The sequence below is a fragment of the Daldinia childiae genome (assembly GCF_008694065.1).
Source record: "Daldinia childiae strain JS-1345 chromosome Unknown Scaffold2, whole genome shotgun sequence".
Lineage (NCBI taxonomy): Eukaryota > Fungi > Ascomycota > Sordariomycetes > Xylariales > Hypoxylaceae > Daldinia > Daldinia childiae.
In genome coordinates this window covers 6,952,696-6,974,540 of record NW_022984643.1, presented here as the reverse complement: position 1 = coordinate 6,974,540, position 21,845 = coordinate 6,952,696, and the positions used below count along the sequence as shown (strand labels likewise).

Here is a 21,845-nt window from a genome sequence, read left to right as displayed (position 1 = left end):
CTTTGATGTCGGACCCAAGTTTCTGGTTACTGGAAACACAACTTCAATGTTCCACCTAAAGGTTCGAGTTATTATTGGGAAGCTATGATCGGTCAATTGGAGCTATGACGCTCCGTGATCTTGTGATTACATAACTTGGATATAAGCTGTTGATAAGTTGATAAGTTGATAAGCTAGTTAAGTATTTTTATGTACATGTACCTAGAGATATCTACCTTTCTACTACATGTACTTAGCATCTCGGCTCAGTAACACTGATTACCTATTTTCCCCCAAGCTTAACTCTTAACTTAAAAACCCCTTCGTGTATCCTCTGTTTACTGCCTTCTATCTTCTATCATCTATCTTCTATAACACGGCCAATGTTATGAGACTATGTAAAGCACTGCGCGGCAGAACAGTGCCAAATCTAGCCAATTCAGAATAATTGCCCCGCATTCGAATTGTCGGCACTTTGCAGATGACCGAGCTCAGCATGGCAACGAACAGCTTGCAAGCGATCGAGACGATGTCTTCAAAGTTCACCCAGAAAACAAGACGGTGAAAACGGCTGTCGGCGAGCTGCCCCTATCTCCCATCATGGATCCTACATATTGGGAAGCTGTTAGGCGGCATCAGGTTCCTAAAGCGAGGCCTGGAAAACCCTTGAATTCAGTCGAGCGCCAACTTCGGGCTAATCCGTTCGGTACGATCATTATACTACCTAGCTAGTTAGTTTCTACCATTATCATCAGCTACTAATGTCTATACGATATAGCCAAAGCTCTAGCAACAAAGCTGCGAATGTGCTCATTGACTCGCACGCGGTTACCCAGTTCTCTTCTCCAAGACTTTACTTTTCTCGCCCACCCCGAAACCGGTGACCCATGGTTCGTTCCACATAGTCTTATACCCGACGAATCTCCCGCTGGTGACGAAGCGGATGTACAGGGTATAGCAGAAGCTATGAATGAGGTAGAGCTCGAACAAGCAGAAAAGGACAAAGATATGGCTTCCGCGACTACTGCCTCGACAAACAATAACCAACTACAAGGCCCGACTGTTTATTGTTTAGCAAGACAGGATCTAATCTCCTCAATTGCAGTTAAGGGGACCGGTTTCGAACACGGCGCCAGGCGAATGGCAGGAGCTAGTCAGCGGTACAGGAGTCTGACGAACAAAGTTGTCTGGCGCCAAGACATGGATAACTGCATTCTAGACATGATGCGACAGGGAATAGTGGACGACATATTGTACCTCTCTAGGCTTTGCGCCGAGTATGGTCGATACTATATCGTAAAGTGCTATGGTTGGGATGACGTGCGATACAAGCATAACGGCGCCATACTCTGGTTCGGGGAGCCGGATGAAAGTGTTAAGGAGGGTCAGACTTACAGCCAACCCGGCCCGTTTGCTACGTTCGGTATTCAGAAAATAGATATTCAAGGAGAGACCTATACCACAAGCGTCGCCGTGCACAATATGCCTATGCTTCTGGGGAATAAGCAAGCAAATCATATAAAAAAAGAGTCTTCCAGTCTGAAAGACGGTTCTATCTTCATGCTTGCCGGGCGACGAACAACAAATCTTCAGCTCAAACTTTGGAAGTTGCAGGGCTACCTAGCTGACTATACAAAGATAAAATAATGTTATACAATTTAAATTAGATCCATCTTTGCACCAGCTCCAGGTGACTTTAGGACTCTCGTTATAAATTGATGCTGTTATCAGTGTTACGAGGTGCTAATCGCATTTTACCCAAATATCAATCTTGACTACCTAGTATATATCATCAACACTGTACATCGATAATAATATACTGAAGTAGAATAAACTAAAGACTCACCTTTCCTTTGTCCCCATTTATTATTGACCCGGAGGCTCTATACCCAGAGATAGTCAGCTAGGCATCATCATCATCTACGCTACTACGGAGAATATCACTTAATTGGGAGCATAGAAAACTTTGAAATATTAAAATTCCGTGAATACTTCATTTCATCTACGGATCAGCCGACCAGTATCTCTCGTAAGGGCATAAAATACATAAACAATCCGTAATGCAACCACCAACTAGCAATATCTAAACCTGCTAGAAATTATCATGGCCCCGCGACTGGGAGGCATGAGGAATTATCGAGAGAAAAATGCCTAAGACACGACATCACCGGGAAAAAGAAGCCCGAAACCATCCAACTCCGAAGAACTTTTGCGATTCCTGTTCCTGTTCCTTTCCTGCCATTTAATGCATTTAGTCAACCTCTTCCATGGCGCTGTCGCCAGTCTCGGCGGCAGCAGTGTCAGCAGTAGCTGGCACCTCCTCAACTTCGGGCTCCTCATCGAGGTTCAAGCCCAGTGACACCAGCTTGTGGATACGCTCCGCAAAGCCGGCGGGCTCCTCGATGGTGAAGCCGGAGACGAGCAGAGAGGTCTCGAACAGAAGCTGGACAATGGACTTGACAGTCTTGTCGTTCTCGCCATCAGCCTCGACCTTCTTCCTAAGCTCCTTGATGATGGGGGACTTGGGGGAGATTTCAAAGGTCTTCTTAGAGCTCATGTAGCTGCTCATAGAGGTATCGCGAAGAGCCTGGGCCTTCATGATACGCTCCATGTTAGCAGACCAGCCAAACTGGCCAGTTCGGATGGCGCAAGGAGAGCCAACCAGCTTGTGAGATACGACAACCTTCTCAACCTTGTCGCCGAGGACGTTCTTCAACGACTTGGCAAGACCCTCGTACTCCTTCTCTTCGGCCTCACGGGCCTTCTTCTCCTCCTCAGTCTCCTCAAGGTCGAAGTCCTTGGTAATATCAACGAGCTTCTTGCCCTCAAACTCCTTCAGTTGAGTCATGGCATACTCGTCAATGGGGTCAACCAAGAAGAGAACCTCGAAGTTCTTCTCCTTAAGAGCATCCAGGAAGGGAGATTTGGTAACAGCCTTGATAGACTCGCCGGTGATGTAGTAGATGTTCTTCTGGTGATCAGCCATACGGGTAACGTAGTCGGCCAGGGAAGTCTGGTCGTCACCAGACTTGGTGGAGCTGAATCGCAGAAGCTTGGCAAGAATCTGTCGGTTCTGGGAGTCCTCGTGGATACCAAGCTTCAAGTTCTTAGAGAAAGCGCTGTAGAACTTGTCAAACTGCTCCTTGTCCTCGGCAATCTCGGTAAAGAGCTCAAGAGCCTTCTTGACAATGTTCTTCTTGATGACCTTCATGATCTTGTTCTGCTGTAGGGTCTCACGAGACAGGTTCAGAGGCAGATCCTCAGAGTCAACAACACCCTTGATGAAACTCAACCACTCGGGGATGATATCAGTGGCATCATCGGTGATGAAGACACGGCGAACATACAGCTTGATGTTGTTCTTGGTCTTCTTGGTCTCGAAGAGGTCGAAGGGAGCACGCTTGGGTACGAACAAGATAGCTCGGAACTCGAGCTGACCTTCAACTGAGAAGTGCTTGACAGCCAAGTGGTCCTCCCAGTCGTTGGACAGGGACTTGTAGAAGGCAGCATATTCCTCTTGGTTGATGTCCTGGGGGTTTCGGGTCCAGATGGGCTTCTGCTTGTTGAGCTCTTCCTCCTCAATGGAAGTCTCCTTGACCTTCTTAGTCTTCTTCTTCTTCTCCTTGGTCTCGTCCTCGTCGTCAACTTCTTCAATCTTGGGCTTCTTGTCATCGCCCTCTTCGACTTCCTCGGTCTCTTCGGCCTCCTCATCAGGGACCTCCTTCTCGGTCTCCTTCTTTACGTGAAGGTAGATAGGGTACGAGATGAACTCGGAGTGCTTCTTGATAACCTCCTTGATCTTGCTCTCGTTGAGGTACTCGGTCTGCTCATCCTTCAAGTGGAGGATCAACTTGGAACCGCGACCAAGAGGCTCACCTTCGGTGTCAGGCTTGACGCTGAAGGTACCACCGGCAGACGACTCCCAGATGTACTGCTCGTCATCGTTGTGCTTAGAGATGAAGGTGACGCGGTCGGCCACAAGGTATGCGGAGTAGAAACCGACACCGAACTGACCAATCATGGAAACATCCGCACCAGCTGTCAAGGCCTCCATGAATTGCTTAGTGCCTGATCGGGCAATAGTACCCAGGTTGTTGACAAGGTCCTAACTCTAATGTTAGTAAGATGTGATTTAAAATTACACTAATGTTAGGTAGGTAACTTACGGCCTTCGTCATACCAATACCGGTATCACGGATGGTCAGGGTCTTGTTCTCCTTGTCGGGAATGATGTCGATACGGAGGTCCTTGTTGGACTCGAGCTTGCTCGGGTCTGATAGGGCCTCATATCGAATCTTGTCGAGAGCATCTGAACAGTTGGAAACTAATCTCGTAGGAAGATTTCCTTGTTGGAGTAGACTGTGTTGATGATGAGGGACAAAAGCTGAGAAATCTCAGCCTGGAACTCGAAAGTCTCCGACATCTTGATTGAGGGTTTGGTAGGAGTATGAAAATCTAAAGTCTGGAGCAAATGGGCGGTTAGCTTGGCTTAGAAAAATGGGGATATTTGCAAGGGTTGGATATGGGAGTAAGAGGGGTTATGATGGCGGGGTGAAGAAGAGATTCGCACAAGGCGTTCAATGAGAGTGCGTTGAGGGGAAATTGAACAAATTTCTAGGGGCTTGTGTCTTGTATTGTTATTTTACTCTTTACTGGAACAGTTGAAACAATGTAAAGAATCGATTTTTGTTGTAGAATTGAGTAAGAGGCAAAAGACAAGGCTGATAAGGTGGGGGAATGTCTAGAGTGCGGTGGGGTTGAACTTACCAGAAGATGATGGTATGGTGAGGGTGGTTTGGGGGTATCACAAGAGAAATTCTATGTTCTCTTCTTGTCACTAGAGAAGATGTAAGAAGAATGGATTGATCTGAGGAAGAAGAAAAAAAGTTGAGAAGAAAGTGAGGAGGGAAAGGAAAGAAGTATTGTTCACGAAACTGCAGTCCGCAGCTAGAAATGTTCTTCACAGCTCTTTCCTTTCGGTGCACGGCCCCACCATGGTTTCTATTGAATTCTATGGCAATTTTGGTACTAACCAACGGTGCTAAGCTCTCTGATTGGCTAAGAATTGCTCCAGGGCAACCACTGTGGACCACTGATTGGACTGCATCCAGAGCACTGACATATCTCGAGCCTTCCATCTCTTTGCGGTCGGTGCCTGCAGTTTCTCCAAACTTCTGGAACGTTATAGGCAGGGAGAAATCAAACGGGGATAGTTAGCCTAATAAATCTGCCATACCTCTGCGCCGTAGCTGCCTGCCTCTAAAGATGTACCTGTATCAAATTTAATCAGGTATGCAGCCTGCCTTTTACTTACCTGTATGTACAACATATTTCTAGGTTGATACATGTAAGACCTATTAGGTTCAATTTACAAATACCCAATGCCCTTCGTACATATACGCCTAGGATATACATTTAGAAGTTACCTCTTCTGCCACAAATTCGCATTTTGATATTATAGGAGATACTCAAATAGCCGGAGTTAAAATATTGTATATCATTTACACATAGTAGTTAGTTACATAGGTACACAAAAATCTAGTAGAAGCTTCTATGTCCTTGTCCGATAATCGTCAAGGCAATCAAACATTCCACATCCCCCACTTACCTGATAAGGTACTTTAGGTACATAGTACCTTAGCGACTTGGGGGGGTAGCAGTAGCTGCATATATACCGCTTATTAAATATAGCCGTATTTATCCCACTTAATTCAGGAAGCCGCTCCCGATTCTTACGTTTAAAAGATTAAGTGACTCAAATATTTGAGTGGTAATATTACCGCTTACGGTTTAAACGCACCGATTTTTTTAAACGTTAGGCCAAAATGAGCCGTATGCATGCGGTTCCGACCAATGAGCGGCTCCTGCGCCCCTTACACTTTTTGCGCCGCTCCCGATTTGAGCGGCTCCCCGTTTTAAGCGGCTCCTCCGTTTTGAGTGGTACGTATAGGGTATTATTACATATACTTTTGGCCGCACAGACCCCTTATACCCCATAATTACAAATCCACACGCGTGCCTGTAATACGTAACGTAGTCTATTTGAAAAACACGTAACCTTCCAATTAAATCAATCGTATACCGTAACCTGTAATTATATTTGTGACTATGAAAAAATAAAAAATAAAAAAAATAAAAAAAATAAAAATAGAATAAAAAAGAAAAAAGTAGATTCCCATACAAAAATGTATGGGAATATACCTTTTAATCTTTTTATATACCTATGCACTTACCCGGAGCGGCTCCCAATTGGGAGCGGCGCAAAATATGAGGGGCGCAGGAGCCGCTCATTGGCTGGAGCCGCTTACAGTGGGGGAGCCGCGCAGCACTTGTACCGCTCAAAAAAAAATGATTGGCTCAAAACGCCGATACGTATGAATTTAGTGAGCTTCACGTTTTTCACTAACATTTGGGAGCGGCTTATACCTGGGAGCCGTATATATACTGTATATATACGGCTACCACTACCCCCCATCTGACGCTAAGGTAAGGCTGATCCCCAGACTAGATAGCTTCGGTAAATCATCGGTATACTCCACTGAGGCTGAAGCTGAGGCTCATTTTACCGCTTGGCATAAACCTTAGGATCCAGTACTTCGTAAATAGCTTAAGTTCTTTCAGATGGTTGGAAGATAGATGAGCTTCCTAGATGTACATTTATATAAAGTTTACCTCCCATAAAAAATTTTTATATTTGTCAAGTTTGACTGAACAATAATACATGGATATAATCTTGGAAAATGGTATATCTAGTTCTTATGGTATGTGATAATCATGAATCAATAAAGCTGAAGGTCAAATTAATCATCAGGATATTTTTAGCTAACTATGTAAGAAATAACACAACCAATTTTTTTATACAGTACATGATCATTAAATTACAAGAGTAAGAACACTTAAGGCAGAGCATGTCATTCTGGGCCCATGCTTAACTACCTACCTAGGTACCTAAGGTAAAATCAGGTTACTATTCCAGAAAAACGGAACAAAAATCTCAACTACTTGTTTAAACAGGAACTTAGGTGTCGGTCGCCCACTCTTCTTCCAGATGACACCATCCCGAAACCTCCAACCCTTTGCTCCATCATAAACCCCAGTTATCATACGGCTTCATAAGCTCGTTGTTCTTCACGCCCTCGGGGAAATCCTCCTCACCAAGATGTGTCGTATGAGCCCAAGGTTTAAGCCCCATTCTCCTCCCCAATAGTCTTCGAGAAGCAGCCGCTCCAGCCCTTGCGCGGATACGCCTTGTTGACATCATCCCTGGTAACCGCGTCGATGATCTGCGGGTTGATTCCCATGTTGTCGTAGATGGTCGCGAGCTGGATGAGCTGTCCTAGAAACGTGATCTTACCGACAGTACCTAGGTCCTGGTGCCGGATGATTGCCTCCGCTACGGCCTCGGCCTGGGCTGGCGGTGCACCGAGTTCCTTAGTTAGATTCAGGGCTAAGATTCCTCCGTAAAATTCAAATGACAGGAGTGTTGCTCGTAGGTTCTCTTGCGTAGTGCCGATGTCATGGAGGAGGCACGTCAGCGCCCATGTGGACAAGGAGAGTTTGCCAAATTCTTCGGGAAATTGGTCTTTGAGGATGGAATATCCTGGTCGCTTGATTAGTTTGAACTTAAAGGGCTATTTCGTATGTGATTGTTGACTAGTGTCCCTTACCCCAGTGGTAAACCCGCATTGAATGATTGTATGTTTCTTCGATAAGATTCTTCCTGGCGTATTCTTGAATCCTAGCGACGATAGCATCGTTGGAGGGAAACGGGATATCCTTCACTGTCAGGGGCGAAGGTTTGTGTAGATAGGGTTTCCCATTGAGGATAGCATTGCCGTCCACTGGAAAGGCGCTCCAGCCATGTTTGGCAATATCATCTGCTGTTGCTGCTGGTGTGGAAGACATGATCGTTAGTGTTGAATGACTCCTAAAACTAAAACTCTGCTACACTACGTCTGATATCACATTGATGGATGGGCTTCCATTTCCTTTATATATGATTTGTAACACCGATGACGGAGTTTAAATATAATTATTCTTATAAATATTATTTGTCAGATTTTAGCAAAAGATAACTTTGTCGAATTACGTCTCTTGTTCGGGCTTTGGTCATGTATAATAGAGTTAGTATCGTTCATCATGACTGTAATTCCGCGGGATTATAATCCTCGATTAGTCTTATACTTAAGCCTCCCACATCCTCAGCTTCACCATACGTCTAGTATAATTTAAAATTTGCTAGGCCGTGATACGGAGCTATGAGTACAAAGTTACCAAAATTGCTGCTACGACATTTCCGGTGACTATTAGCTCTCGATCGCGATGTTCTTCGCGGGTAGATCTAGTATTGGTATTTAATGTCAATCTTCCGGATTGACAGTGCCTGCAACAACCCCCTCTACAGTAGGAGAGCATGGCATGCTCCAACTTCGCTGATATCTCGGGGTATTCGTTGGAGAAGGTGGCCGTAATCGGTTGAAGTCGATGCTTACGATATGATATTGCCGTTAAGCGAAGAGAACCATATCAAGTTTTCCTGGTATGTATATAGATTGGCTCTTTCCATCCAGTTTGTCGCGATTAGAATCTACAGTAATAATTAGCAATTGTGTCGGAGTCTCGTGGGAGGAATTGACGTAAGTCTTACCGGATTTCGTATGACCCTGCTCTCGTCATGTATCTAACCCATTTTACACTTGAATAATTACTCTTTTCAAACACCTTCAAGTATCGTACAAGGAGACCCGAGCTAGTAAACATGAGAAGGCTGAAGTTCATGCTGAGAGGCGGGCGCGACCAGGCCTTCTGGTTTGTCATGCTCGTGAGCTCCGCCTCGGCACTTAACACGAATTCGCTTTGGCCAGTGAAGCGACCGATTTTCCAGACGATGTTGTTTTCGCTTGGCTCGTACTTGGCCTTTCCTTGGGTGCAGCGTTCCGTGATACGAGCTGTGTTCAACGGAGTGGGGATACGAACAACGACGTTGGTAGCGAACAATTTGCTACCAAAGTTCGCCTTGACGCCAATACTATACTCTACTTTGGTCTTGCCAACTTCATTAACGATGGCGTGCACCTTGAAGGGTAGATTGACGTTTTCCGTTGCTCGATATCGCATAAGCTCGAACTCGCCGTCGGGAGGGATGAAGGAGATAAATTCGGTCGGTATCGAATTGCCTAACTTGACGCATTGATGGAATTGACAGTCCTCCAAAAGTAAACATACCGGCAGCTGCTTTTGTAGCTTTGGTCCCGAGCTTATTACCGCTCGGCAACGACTGGAGGCCATCGTGGTCTAACAGCAGGCGGTCGTTGAGCCCGAACTTACATTCCGGTGTACCCGAGAGATATGCGCGCATGATAATCTGGCCGGTGACATCGGCACGAAGAACGGTCCCCGTAGCTGACATCAAAAGGTTGACATCCTCTATCACGTCAACGAACGCTTCATTCTTTCTATATTTAACATCGGCCTTCCTCCAGGATAGGGCACCGGTAGCTTGCATAGTTATCTTGGCCGAGTCTTCAGGTGCGCGTTCGGACTTGACACCTTCGGTAGTGATGTACATCTTTAGGGTGTCTGTCTCGGTATTCTGAGGGTATCCAAAATCGATGATCTCTGAAACAAAATATTTATTAGATGACATCTACACAATAGTATAGGACGGGTTTATCAAAGACTCACCGTCTAATAGTTCATAGACTAGCACGAAATTATTCTTGACGGCCTCCTCGTCGAACTTGCCGAAGTAACCCCTACCAAGCTGGATCAGCCGGTATAGAAACTCGAACACCAAGGCAGCATTGGCATTGCTCTTAGTAATGGCAACCAAGTAGATGTTTTCATGCTTAACATGACTAAAGGTGGTGCTTCCGAGGGTGAGAATAGGCGAGCGGACCTGAGGATTGGATATAACTTGAATTCGAAAGACATCGGCGAGACGTGGTCGACAGTCGTTTCGAAAGGCTCGGAAGATGAGGTTCCACCCTTTTGATTGAATATTAGGATGCCGGAAAGCATCTTGTCGACCTCGCGACTCAACCCTCGCCAAAAGATAAAGGAGGGTATGACGAGAGTCTTTGGCTATCCAAACTAATTAATTAAGTTGGAATGCGGATGCTAGAATATGATTACGGTGACGCCGCGACGGGCAAAGCAATGGCGTTTCCTATCAGCGTGTCGAACACCTGGAACCAATTAAATTAGGTACCTAGGTTATCTAAGGTGGATTACCTAGCCATATTCCGATAAGATAGGTTAGGTAAGTACCTAGGTATAGGTATATAGAAACGATAAGGGGTCCACTATGGGTTTACAGTAGGTACATGACTCCACTATATTTTAGGTGCATAAAGTAACTAAGACACCTAATATGAAGCATTTATACCCTGAACGGACAAACCCATTTATGCAGGGTTTTATTTCTTGGCTTCACTTTGATACCTCTTCCATACCTTAGGTACATATCAACATCTGCACAACCATCACTTGATCATCGAAAGTCAAGCAGGCAAGGCAATTTATTATATCACATGGCATTTCCCACAACCGGGTTCATTCCGTTCAGTTCCGGATTCCGAAATCTATCCCACTGGCGCCCAGAGTCTAGACTCAAGCAAACCTCAGGAGGTAACTTGTTATACCGGTTTGGATGTTACCTCCAGATCCAAGGAAGAGGTAAATATACATGGGTCTATAATGAGACTCTCGGTCTAGATCATCATGAGACTAAAATAATTAGTGATAGTCATAGACGTAAGTTTACCTAGTCCCGACAAAGCTATCGCTTTGGTTTCCCATTGAGGATACAGCGTAGTGTGTTAGTGGTGGAAGACAACTACGTTTAATCCGAGCCCGCCGCGACTTGAATCCCCCCTCACGGCCATGGGTTACCTATTCTGGCCTATCCAGAGATATGCTCCGAGATCACTACCGAAGTAGGCTAGGTTTATTCCAACGTCTTGGGGCATTATTATATGGAACGTCTAGCTGTGCTCACTTTCGATTGGAGGGTTTGATGTAGAGAAAAACTAATAGTCTGAATATTTCCATGGTCATAAGAGATATCGTCGTCTCTAAGCACCATGACAGCTATGACAGCTATACTGGTGCTTCCCCGAAGTTAGGTCGCTTATAATCGTTCGACTTAAGTCCGCTTTTGTGCTGAAGCTATGTCCATTCTACGGGATCGTGAACCGCGTTCCCGCGCCGCTGAGACAGTCGAGCATATCTAGGCCAAGTTCACGAGACCGCCAAAAGCATCACTTCCATGTGGGGTGATTTGAGAGATTCTTCGATCGTGTCTATAGCAGTCGCGTTCCCGTCTATCCGACAGATCTGAGATCTAGATAGTCTCCCATTATAATATAAAGAGCCATTGTCCCAGGTTCCTGAATAACATCTTCTACTACGACACGCTCGCAACTTCTCATCTCATCTCTAAAGACAACTGAAGTCAATATGTCTGCAAAGAAGTTTCTCGTCGCTGCGTTGAGCTCCGTAGCTCTCGCTGTTCCTTTTGAAAATGTAGTCGAAGAACGTCAGGCAGCTTGTGCCTCCGCCTGGTATGATTTCTCACCCTTCTTTTAATAAACATGTCAACTAATATCGGTATCAGGGGACAATGTGGTGGTCAGGGGTGGACTGGTGCTACATGTTGTGTCAGTGGGAGCACATGCAACAAGTCAAATGAATATTACCACCAGTGCTTACCCGGTACCGCGACAACTACTGGCACAACTACTGGTCCTACATCAGTATCTTCCACTGCTAAACCTACAACTACTAAGCCAACAACTACAGTTGGAAGTACCACGACCAAGGGTTAGTCAATGAAGCCTCGATACTATCTAGGCTGCTCTCCGTAGTTGTTCATTATCGTTCAACCAAAAAGTGGCCCTAGATGTTAGAAGAATTATCACTAAATCCTGAATATGAAATAGTCCCTACTACTACTGCCCCAGTCGGTAGCGGCACAGCGGAATGGTCAGGAAACCCATTCTCAGACGTCAATATGTGGACAAACTCGTACTATGCATCAGAAGTTTCTGCATACGCCGTTCCCACTTTGGGACCTGGCGCAGCAGCGGTTGCAAAAGTACCCAGCTTCATGTGGCTGTAAGCAAAAGCCAATTTAGTGATATTATCTCTGGAATTCAACTGACATGCAATACAGAGATACTAGGGACAAGGTTGACCTGATGGCGGAGACTTTGGCCGACATTCGTGCAGCTAACAAGGCCGGTGCTAATCCCCCTAACGCTGGAATCTTCGTTGTCTATGATCTGCCCGATCGTGACTGTGCGGCAGCAGCCTCAAATGGCGAATATTCTATTGCTGATGGGGGCGTTGCGAAATACAAGGCATACATCGACGCGATCGTCGACTTGGTCAAGACTTACTCTGATATACGACTACTCCTTGTTATAGGTAAGTTTATCAGTATCGAGTATTAAGTCTTTTCAACGCTAACAACTTGAATAGAGCCCGACTCATTGGCCAACATGATCACCAACTTAAACGTAGCCAAGTGCTCCAATGCTGAAAAGGCTTACTTGGAATGTACACAGTACGCAATTAAAAACCTGAACTTGCCTAACGTTGCTATGTACTTGGATGCGGGACATGCTGGCTGGTTAGGATGGACTGCGAACCTGGCGCCGGCTGCTAAGATGTATTCTCAATTATACAAAGACACCGGGTCTCCCAAGGCGTTGCGTGGCCTTGCTACTAACGTCGCCAACTACAATGCCTGGGAAATAAGTACTTGTCCATCGTACACCCAGGGCAATACCAACTGCGACGAGTCCCGTTATGTCAACGCTATGGCTCCTCTACTTAAAGAAGCAGGCTGGGACGCTCACTTCATCACAGACACTGGTCGCAGCGGAAAGCAGCCCACAGGACAACAGGAATGGGGCCATTGGTGTAACGTTATTGGAACGGGCTTTGGCCAACGTCCGTCAGCTAACACGGGCAGCGACCTTCTGGATGCTTTCGTCTGGATAAAGCCGGGTGGTGAATGCGATGGTACTAGCGACACGAGTGCTACAAGATACGATTTTCACTGCGGCCTGTCCGACGCACTGAAGCCGGCCCCTGAGGCGGGTTCGTGGTTCCAGGCGTATTTTGAGCAGCTTTACAAGAATGCTAATCCTCCTTTCCAATGAAGGATGAGGCACTAAAAACTTGTCAGAAATAGGGGCTTAATTGTTATTTATTTCTCCTTAACATTAGGCATTCTAAATTAATCATATATAATGCCATTTATTCTTGAATCAAAGTCCCTTTCTAGGTTAGAGATATTGCTCGTCACTGGAATTGAAATTTTGTCTACAGCATATAATAACCTAATAGTTGCCCGAATCCTTACTTCCGCTTTATAACCGCTACCTGGCTCTTCACGGGCACATTTTCCTTCCGGCTCGGAGTTGGAAACCCATCAACCGGCACCCCGGCACGGAACAGCAGGCAGTGTGATGAGCCGCCGAAATGGAACATACCGATCTGATCGCCCTTTTGTACATGCTGTCCCTGGCCTACCGTGATCTCGCACGTGCTGACCTCGTCCATACCCACGCCTACAAACGCCATCAGTCCGATTGCTGGATTGTCTGCTTGGATAAAGATGACAGCGCGCGTCGCCAGCGCCGTCAGGTATCCCTGCGCCACGCTGATGCCGCGCGTGTCGATTTCGCCAGAGCGTTGTGTGCTGTGTTCGCCCTCGGCATAACCACCTGCTGGGCCTTCGAACAGCGGTTCGCTGAAGTAAGTTCCATCCTTCACAAAGGCGCGTACGATACGGCCTGAGACAGGAGCGTGCCAACGGTGGTACGACAGTGCTGATAGGAAGGCTTGGTACACTGTTGCACCGTCGAACTGTGCGGCTAGAGGATCGTGGCCCAGCATGTCGAGAACCGAGTACGGCTGGCTCTTGATCCAGAAGCGGTCGCGCAGCTTGGCGTGTCTCTCTACGTTGTACACTTTAGACTCGCATGCGTTGGCTACTACGTCGTCGTTATCCGGTGAGGCTACGGGCCGTGCATCCTCGCGCAGCTGTCGCGTGAAGAAGTCTAGTGATATGTTAATTTCTTTTTTTTTTTTTTAAAAATTGTCACAGGCGAGATAACTGATCCCTACTAGATATACTTACCGTCCCAAGAAGTGTAGCCGTAGTGTTTAGCTGAAGGATCGCAGATATACATATCCTCGAACCTGTGCGACGTCTTCAGCGGTGCGTTGGCTACCTCCATCAAGTCTTTGAGGCCGTGCTCGGAGAACCAGCCCTGTTTATGGGAGGCGAGCACTTCGGCTGATTTCGGTGTCTAGTTGCGATGATCACTGTTAGGATGGGCTTCTCCCCTTTTACCAAGACTGGGAGACTTACCTTTAAGAACTTGCCCCATTCATTCAGGATCTTCTTCATCATCTTATTGACCTCTGGATCTAAGAAAGCGGCGTGACCACTATATTCCCGAGTTAGCTAATGGCATATTTGCATACCCGAGTTCGGCAGGGGCGCTCACCTAGGTGTGGCCATCACGTAGTCGAAGATACCCACCATGGGGACTCCGACCATGCCAACGCCGAATGCAGCATCAGTCCACAGAGGAGCTTGCGTGAAGATGTGGTTGAGCACGGCTAGCATGTGCCGGTAGTCTCGGATCTGCCTCTTGGTACCAGTCGGATCTTTGTAATACGGCTTCTTGAGCGGTATCTCATCCCACATTTGGTTGAAGTACATGTAGATACGTGAGTTTCCTTCGATAAGTTTCTTGAAATCTTGAAGAACGGGAATTAGCTCTTTTTGAGGAGCTTTGTCGACGTGTTCGATTTGCGTCTTGAGCCATTCGTGTTGGACACGATGGTCTGCTGGAAGCCAGGCGCCATGACTGTGAAGAGTAACTATTAACAAAATTCCTAGATTTTAATGTTGATGTCTGAGGCCATCGTTAGTGAACTTACTTCTGAGTACGATGTTCCTGGGGGATATCGTGTTCGTCGCCGTGTTGGTGAACCATCTTGAATTACACTATATTAAACCACAATGACAAGTCTTTAACCAAGAATCCTATGTGGATAAACAGTTTCCATCTAGAACTGTTCCTGAATTGCCAAGAGCCATGGTCTTTCATGGTCTCATATACCATAGGGATGCGGGGTACGGATTTCAGAAAGACTACCATGTGGTGAGGTTGAAGACTTGATCATGATGTAATGATTCGACGTTGGCTGCAGGGCGATCAGTAAGGCCCCCCTAGTAAGGAGAGAATTGGGTTTCATGCGCCTCTAATGTCCAAGCTAAAGTGGAATCAGCTCCAGATTAAACGTTTAGGTTTCCAAATCATAGGGAATCAAGAGGTCACTTGATGCTTTGTTCGGTGGAATAGTTGACAGGTTTTTTAAGAAAGTCGCCTAATTTGTGGAATCGAATGATGTAGGTAGTCTTCTATGCCTGACCATGATTACAGCTTTAAAAAAAATAATATGAACGAGTCATACTTCGTATTGGTTAGGTATTTACGACAAGTTAAAAGCTCTCAATGCGGAGCGGAGCGTTCCTTTGATTACTAGTAGGTAGTTAAAAAGAGTGCTAGGACGCATCTCAATCCGAGTAAACCTAGTATGACCACACGTTAGACGCACATGTCAAACGTCTTCATACAAACTATTTGACTGACAGATGCCTTGATGGAATCATAATCTCGGTAACCTGATAAGACTTCGGGGAGAAGCCGTTACTCTATTCTAAACCCGTGTTAAGCCCAGGAAAGAAAGTTATGAAATATGCATAGCTCGGACAAGCAAGAAGCAAGCCCTAAACCATTCCTAGGTAAAATAAAATAACCCCCCTCCCAAAAAACCCCATATTTGCCACTGTCAACTCAGTAAGCGACTTCAAGTTACTAATATGGATGGTAATCTTAGGTCAACAAGGAAAGCGGCGTTAAAATCGATAGTCTTCACAAGCTCATGTTTGAGATGACTTCACTAAACAGGCCGTTCCCAATCCATGTTCTCAAGCCACTGCATAAAATCATTATCAGGCCCTAAGAACGGAGTATCGATACCAAAGTTCAGATCGGTCATAGTAAAATCAGTTGCGCACGGCATGTGAAAGCCGTAACTTTGGGTCGGCTCGTTCGCCGGAGCGCCCATAACCGTCTCGTCAACTTGCTGGTCTTGATCCTGGTGCGCAGGTTGTTCACCTGAAGCCTGACGTTGAATAGGAGGGTCAGGAGGACTTAGAATCCTATCAAGTATATGAGAGATGACCTTTCGTCCCTGGTCGCATATACTAAAAGATCCGTCACTAGGATCGCAGCCCCCAGCCCAGCTGCCGAACACGGCTAGATCTTGGATGGTCTGACTTCTAGGGAGAAGAGGGGCTTTCGGATAAACGGGGAGTTGCTCTTGTTTTAATAGCTCGACTGCCATGACGGCAGCGCTCCGCATACCTTGTACTGCGAGAAGAGAAGCAATATCTGTTTTAAATAGCGTCCCTAGGTCATGGCGTTGACTGATTAACAATATATCCTTTAGGATTGAGCGTGCAAGTCGTATGAGCTCCTCTGAACTTGCCCCAGCTTTACGAATCAAGACGCGCTGGAGCAAAAGGTCGTTTGAACGGAAGGATTGATGGATTACAATCATGAATAGTATTTCCGTTGGTGGTCTTCCCTCTATTTCTATAGGCGAGTCTCTTATTTTCTTGATGAACCCTGGGAGTTCCTCTATATATCGACGGTGTCTATTTTTGATATCTTCTGCGCGTTGTAGGATCTCGTCGCGTGTATACGGACCTAGGGCCAGGTCCAGTATGTCTTCTCTTTGTATAGCGAATCCAATCCAGATTCTTATCCAAGTAACGCGACGTATTCTTCCTGATGTATTGAATCCTTTCTCATCTAGACTAGCAAGTGCTAGAGTTAAGTCATCTCCTTCGAGGAGGAGGGAGACCGCAAGGTCTAAGGGAGGCTGGAGATTACAATAACGATGTGAAATCCGAGGAGGGCGACCCGTAAACGTTGATATACCGATCTCCGCGCCATACATCTGGCAAAGCAGCCTTTTTCGTAGTTCTTCTAAAAAGAATGGAAGCCGATCCTCTTCTTTGACCCCCCGGTGCAAACCCATCGCAACGGTCGAAGCTACAATCTCACCACTCAGGGTATATGTAGTGTGACTAGCTTCGCCTTTAATCTTAGCCGTTAGAGAGTAATTCTCCATGAGAAGCCAGGTGAACATATCACCCAAAGCTCCACAGTCGCGGCAAAAGTTTAAACAAGTCTCTGCAATCTCGTTCATCTGTCTCGCAAATGAGGAATGCGCCGCCGAGTTATGTTTCTTAGAACCGCGACCGAAAGGTTCGGGAGTGTTCGCAGACTGGCCGGCGACTACAGCGATGAGGCCAATGACTTCCCATCGTATGCTTGGTCCAGTAGCAGATCGCGCCCACTTCAATGCGTAGAGTTAGCAACAGAATCTCTGATTCATGAAGATAATATGTTGACGTCGGGTAAATATACATGAACCCAAAGTTCCAAATAGGGGGCGAGTAAATCATCACTTTAACTGCCTCCTAAGGTACCTAACTTACATGCTTAGCTGTCGTATTCTGGTTAAATATGACTGGAGTTTGGGTATTACGCCAGATTAATTCACATAATCGCCGAATCTTTTCGGAATTTTGATCTCTAAGCTGTGTTCATAGAATTAGTTCCAATTATTGCACAGCTCCTGAGGTAATTGTATTTTCTATACGTACAACGTCTCCGTGATGCATGCCGAGACCCCATAGCCACTCTTTCATTATGGGCTCTATACATATACAAGCTTCGTCTTCGCATATTTCGTACCAGCGCGATACGAGACGATTGATCATGTGCTTGTCTTTTAAGAATGAGAGGAGTTTACATCCCTGGATTATTCGGTCGTGCGATAAGCTCATTTCTTGGGCTTCGGGAGCTTCTAGGCCCGGAGAAGAGACATCAAAGCTACCAAGGCCGTCCGTAAAGATAGAAATATAAGATGTCTCGCCAAGAAAGCCTATGCTTATGGTACGGTTGGTAGACCCATCCCGACTTTGCAATGGCGGAGCGGATGCCGCTCGAAGTACTTCGCGAGTTATTACTTCAGCAGAACGTGCCGGCGTGATCTGAGATGCGAGTACGTTAGGTGATTCTGCAGTTTGTGCCTCAATTGACTGCACAGGAGTTATGGGACCATCATCGCTCCTTACTGAGAATCGCGTTGAGGGAGTCGTCTTTTCTCTTCGACGAGCCTACCCCGGAACACCATTAGCTTAATTTATAAACGTTTGTAGATGTTTACTGGTTAATGCCTTTAGATGTGGTATAATTAGTATACTGAATGACCAACCTGAGTAAGAGGATTGGGGTGATAGATGCACTGATCAGCGCAATGTCTCTTAATACATCTGCCGCAGGTTGGGACGACATGATCACACTTCAGCTTAGATCGTCTACATGGTTCACACGATCTAGATAAGGTGAAGAGTATAGCAGGAACAAGCCCCGACTCCCAGGCCGTAAGGTACATGGCTTGATGAGATCCTAGAGGACATCTAGTTTACCTACCTACCTGAGATATGTACCACACGTCTTAGGGAATCTAAGCTTGATCCCGCGGTATCCCCCGAATGTAAGCTTGCGTAGGTATGAGATGGAGCGAGGGTAAATGAGAAAAGACGAGGGGGGACTGGGGAAAATGCATACTGTAATTTTCCATTGCGTCGGTATTTCCCCGTCAAGGCACGATGTGAATGCCTAGGCTGCAAATCTATAATTTGACCACCAAGCGGCTGCTGTGAAGGATTCATTGAGACTACTAAGACTCCGAGATACCTCGGATTTGGGGTCCACAATGTCGGAGTTGATGTGACCAAGATAGAATATATCGAGAAGAGCCCTCTTGATAGTGACCGATGACATGAGTTTGAAGCATCTCTGCTCATTACTTAGGCAGAGATCGGTGTCCAAGTAATCATCGTTCATAGATGTGATGTGATGAACTCCGAGCTTTCCTAGCCGCTGATTGGTTGATAGACACATTGCTTTTCGGCCTTCGGCATATTAACAAACGCGGTCACCTCGGTGAATGACTAGGGTTGAAGCAGGAGAAAATACTCTATTCATGATCATGAAGGTATTGTTGAAGTCATCACCACTATATCCATATAAGACAATTTTCTTAGAAAGAAAGTAGTTTTAAGTCTAGTTATCATGTTTAAGGAAACCTTAGACAAGCAACTAGAGGAACACGTAGGTGTTTACGCAAGTCGTCCTGGTCCGTGAGCCGTAACCTTCTTAAGATCACCTTAGGCATTTCCTCGAACCGACTTTTAATTTGTCTACAATCAATCATCAATTAAAAATATGTCGTTATTAATTTAACTATTAGTCTTATACTAGGAGATGGAAATCTATAATAGGTATACATTCATAATGCTGGCCTAATCGCAACATATTCCGAGAGAAGCCCTCCCGCGATAGCTCCGCCTGCCAGCCAGAACCCATATCTGAACCACCACCAACAGCTTGCTGAATCTTTCAACTCAACGTTAGCGATCATAGCACCTAAAGAAAGCAATGATCCACCGCCAGCGATTACGTGGAATGCGACTCCCATGCTTAGAAGACTTCCGCACGTATATAATAGTGCGATCATGCAGCTAAGCAGCCATAGCAACGGTTTCGTCCAATCTTTAAGCAGAACAGCAATGCTCTTCAAACCCACCCTGATATCATCCTTGATATCCTGATGCGCATAGATCGAATCATAAATAACCGTCCATAGGATGCTTGCGAGGAAGAGGCACGTGGTTGACGGCTCGCTCCAGAACTGTTTCCCTCCGTTTCCGCTCCCAAAAGGTCCTCCTATAAATGGCTCGAGACCCATTGCGCATGACCCCATCATGATACCCCAAGCCAAACAAAAGCCTAGCACCAACTGCGCGAAGTTGGTGTGCCGTTTGGCCCAGGGGTAGTAGAAAGTACCGATAATATTCGGGATGGCGTAGATCGCGCTTCCGGACGGCATCAGGAGTAGAAACGAGGCAGCGCCGATGGCCTGTGTCATAGTAAAAACGAAAGCGGCGTGAGGTGTGATGGCACCTCGGGGGATAGGGCGCTTGCTCGTACGAAGTATTGACTTGTCGACGGGCGCATCGATGAGGTCGTTCCAGCCATGGGCGGCGTTCGAGAAAAAGAAGCTACCGCCAAGCATGATTAAGCTGGCCTGAAGCACCTGGGAGATAGGTGATCTCTGGATAATGGCGGCAAGTATAATACCGAAAAAGTGTGGGAAGTATATGAGGAACAGGGCGGCGGGAGGACTCAATCGTGCCAGCTGGACGTAAGGAACCCATGATGAGGGTAAACGACCAACCCAGCCGCCGACATGTCCACCACCATACTGCTGCGCGAGCGCATTATTTTGGAACTCGGCCGTCTCGTTGGCTGAGTATGGTTTTTCGTTACTCGTCTTACCGCTCATGGTAGAGAGAGCTAGCGGAAGGGTTTGCAAGGACGTGATAGTTATGAATGAGGAACCGATTTCTTCTCTTTTTTTTTCTTTTTTTTTCTTGCTCTATTTTCCGAGACGGGATCGAAGAGCTAACTAAGTTACCTACTTACATTCCGACCTTCCCGCGACTACTTCTAGTAGAAGACGCTAGTTAGAATAGTTAGCAACGTCAAGGGTGGCAGGGACTTCTATCCCACGGACGACAACCATCCTTCACCCCACACAAGGAGGCTCCCGTCATCCGTGCCTATGTACGCCACCGGGAGGTATGAAGCTTCAAACATTTTCTTCCAGGGCTGAATGATACTAATTAGGGGCGACCAATCACTACCAAGTAGGAAAAAAAGGTATGTACGTATGATTCTTCATGTCCACTAAAGAACATGGGGAACTTCTCAGGGAAGGAAATGATAGACTACCTAGGTTAGTAGATATTTTCTAGATCATCTTCTAAGAAGACTCGGCTTCTCATTAAGCCGATAACTTTCAAGCGTTATGTGATGCATTCGTACACATAAATAATATCTACGTAAAAGTCCGTGTTGAATCAGTCGGTCCTTACTACCGTTCTGAATGAGAACTAAGAGCCGCCAATCCCTGCTCATCCACATAATCTCCAGTATTTAAAGGCAGACCCAAGAAGATGTTTATTATGGATTTACTATCTATTTCTAATCCCCAGGCCAGATTAGAACTTGTCCTGGCTTTAGCAAAGAATTCCGGTCTTGATTAGTTTACCTATAACTATGAGTTGATGTTAGATTAGTGTAGTTACCTAGGTGTCTATTAGATACATACACTACAACATCTTAACCTTAGGTATCAACTAAGGATAAACACCTTCAGTCAAAGTTACCAATACAATTATTTGGAATAGCTCCTAATTATCAAGTCTCCACTAGTCCTAGAGCATCTCCTGTTACAGTGTCAACCCCATAATCATGCACTGTCTACATTCATATGTCGTCGGCTACGCTAAGACAGTAGCGAGTGAACTGGGAATTTGGTCTTCAGGGGGTGAAGTCAAATTGAGGACAAAGGTTGGAGAACGGAAGACGCCTATGTATAGGCAGGGTTTCCAAGCTGGTTTCTGGGAGGGAGTATCGTCTGTTTCGTAATCCATATCCATGTCAGCGCTATCAATAGAAATATACAAAATCACCGGTGATCGAGGGGGGCTATTAATTTAAATTACCTTGTGTTTAATAATGCTACGTACTGTAGTTTGCGATCCGAGATACGGTAAGGTACCTAGACCACTTAACTCCTTTCGGGTCTCGATAGCATGCTCTGATCATCGACATAGTAGTATTGAACTT

At 46.0% G+C, this 21,845-nt stretch overlaps 7 protein-coding genes across 7 annotated transcripts; 2 read left to right on the top strand and 5 right to left on the bottom strand.

The window, feature by feature from the left end:
* Positions 1–367: 367 nt before the first annotated feature.
* GL218_02700 (uncharacterized protein) lies at positions 368–1,626 on the top strand (the record flags this gene model as incomplete). The annotated part of the gene is made up of 3 exons (XM_033579234.1): positions 368–377; positions 461–685; positions 758–1,626. 3 exons carry the CDS (start codon positions 368–370, stop codon positions 1,624–1,626), a joined length of 1,104 nt encoding a protein of 367 aa, XP_033439408.1.
* Positions 1,627–2,230: 604 nt separating this feature from the next.
* On the bottom strand, positions 2,231–6,270 carry GL218_02699 (Heat shock protein 90 like protein; the record flags this gene model as incomplete). Its single annotated transcript, XM_033579233.1, has 3 exons — positions 2,231–4,084; positions 4,146–4,303; positions 6,213–6,270. The coding sequence occupies 3 exons, from the start codon at positions 6,268–6,270 to the stop codon at positions 2,231–2,233; spliced, it is 2,070 nt and encodes a 689-aa protein (XP_033438581.1).
* An 890-nt stretch (positions 6,271–7,160) lies between these two features.
* On the bottom strand, positions 7,161–7,884 carry GL218_02698 (Cyanamide hydratase; the record flags this gene model as incomplete). Its single annotated transcript, XM_033579232.1, has 2 exons — positions 7,161–7,579; positions 7,647–7,884. The coding sequence occupies 2 exons, from the start codon at positions 7,882–7,884 to the stop codon at positions 7,161–7,163; spliced, it is 657 nt and encodes a 218-aa protein (XP_033438582.1).
* Positions 7,885–8,622: 738 nt separating this feature from the next.
* On the bottom strand, positions 8,623–11,065 carry GL218_02697 (AP-2 complex subunit mu; the record flags this gene model as incomplete). Its single annotated transcript, XM_033579231.1, has 4 exons — positions 8,623–9,155; positions 9,205–9,597; positions 9,664–10,062; positions 11,011–11,065. The coding sequence occupies 4 exons, from the start codon at positions 11,063–11,065 to the stop codon at positions 8,623–8,625; spliced, it is 1,380 nt and encodes a 459-aa protein (XP_033438583.1).
* A 374-nt stretch (positions 11,066–11,439) lies between these two features.
* On the top strand, positions 11,440–13,148 carry GL218_02696 (Exoglucanase 2; the record flags this gene model as incomplete). The annotated part of the gene is made up of 5 exons (XM_033579230.1): positions 11,440–11,543; positions 11,597–11,802; positions 11,922–12,096; positions 12,155–12,408; positions 12,463–13,148. 5 exons carry the CDS (start codon positions 11,440–11,442, stop codon positions 13,146–13,148), a joined length of 1,425 nt encoding a protein of 474 aa, XP_033438584.1.
* A 199-nt stretch (positions 13,149–13,347) lies between these two features.
* GL218_02695 (Phosphatidylserine decarboxylase proenzyme 3) lies at positions 13,348–14,999 on the bottom strand (the record flags this gene model as incomplete). The annotated part of the gene is made up of 5 exons (XM_033579229.1): positions 13,348–14,051; positions 14,132–14,303; positions 14,366–14,444; positions 14,505–14,870; positions 14,944–14,999. 5 exons carry the CDS (start codon positions 14,997–14,999, stop codon positions 13,348–13,350), a joined length of 1,377 nt encoding a protein of 458 aa, XP_033438585.1.
* A 970-nt stretch (positions 15,000–15,969) lies between these two features.
* GL218_02694 (4-hydroxybenzoate polyprenyltransferase, mitochondrial) lies at positions 15,970–20,496 on the bottom strand (the record flags this gene model as incomplete). The annotated part of the gene is made up of 4 exons (XM_033579228.1): positions 15,970–17,436; positions 17,579–17,680; positions 17,747–18,136; positions 19,738–20,496. 4 exons carry the CDS (start codon positions 20,494–20,496, stop codon positions 15,970–15,972), a joined length of 2,718 nt encoding a protein of 905 aa, XP_033438586.1.
* Positions 20,497–21,845: the final 1,349 nt, after the last annotated feature.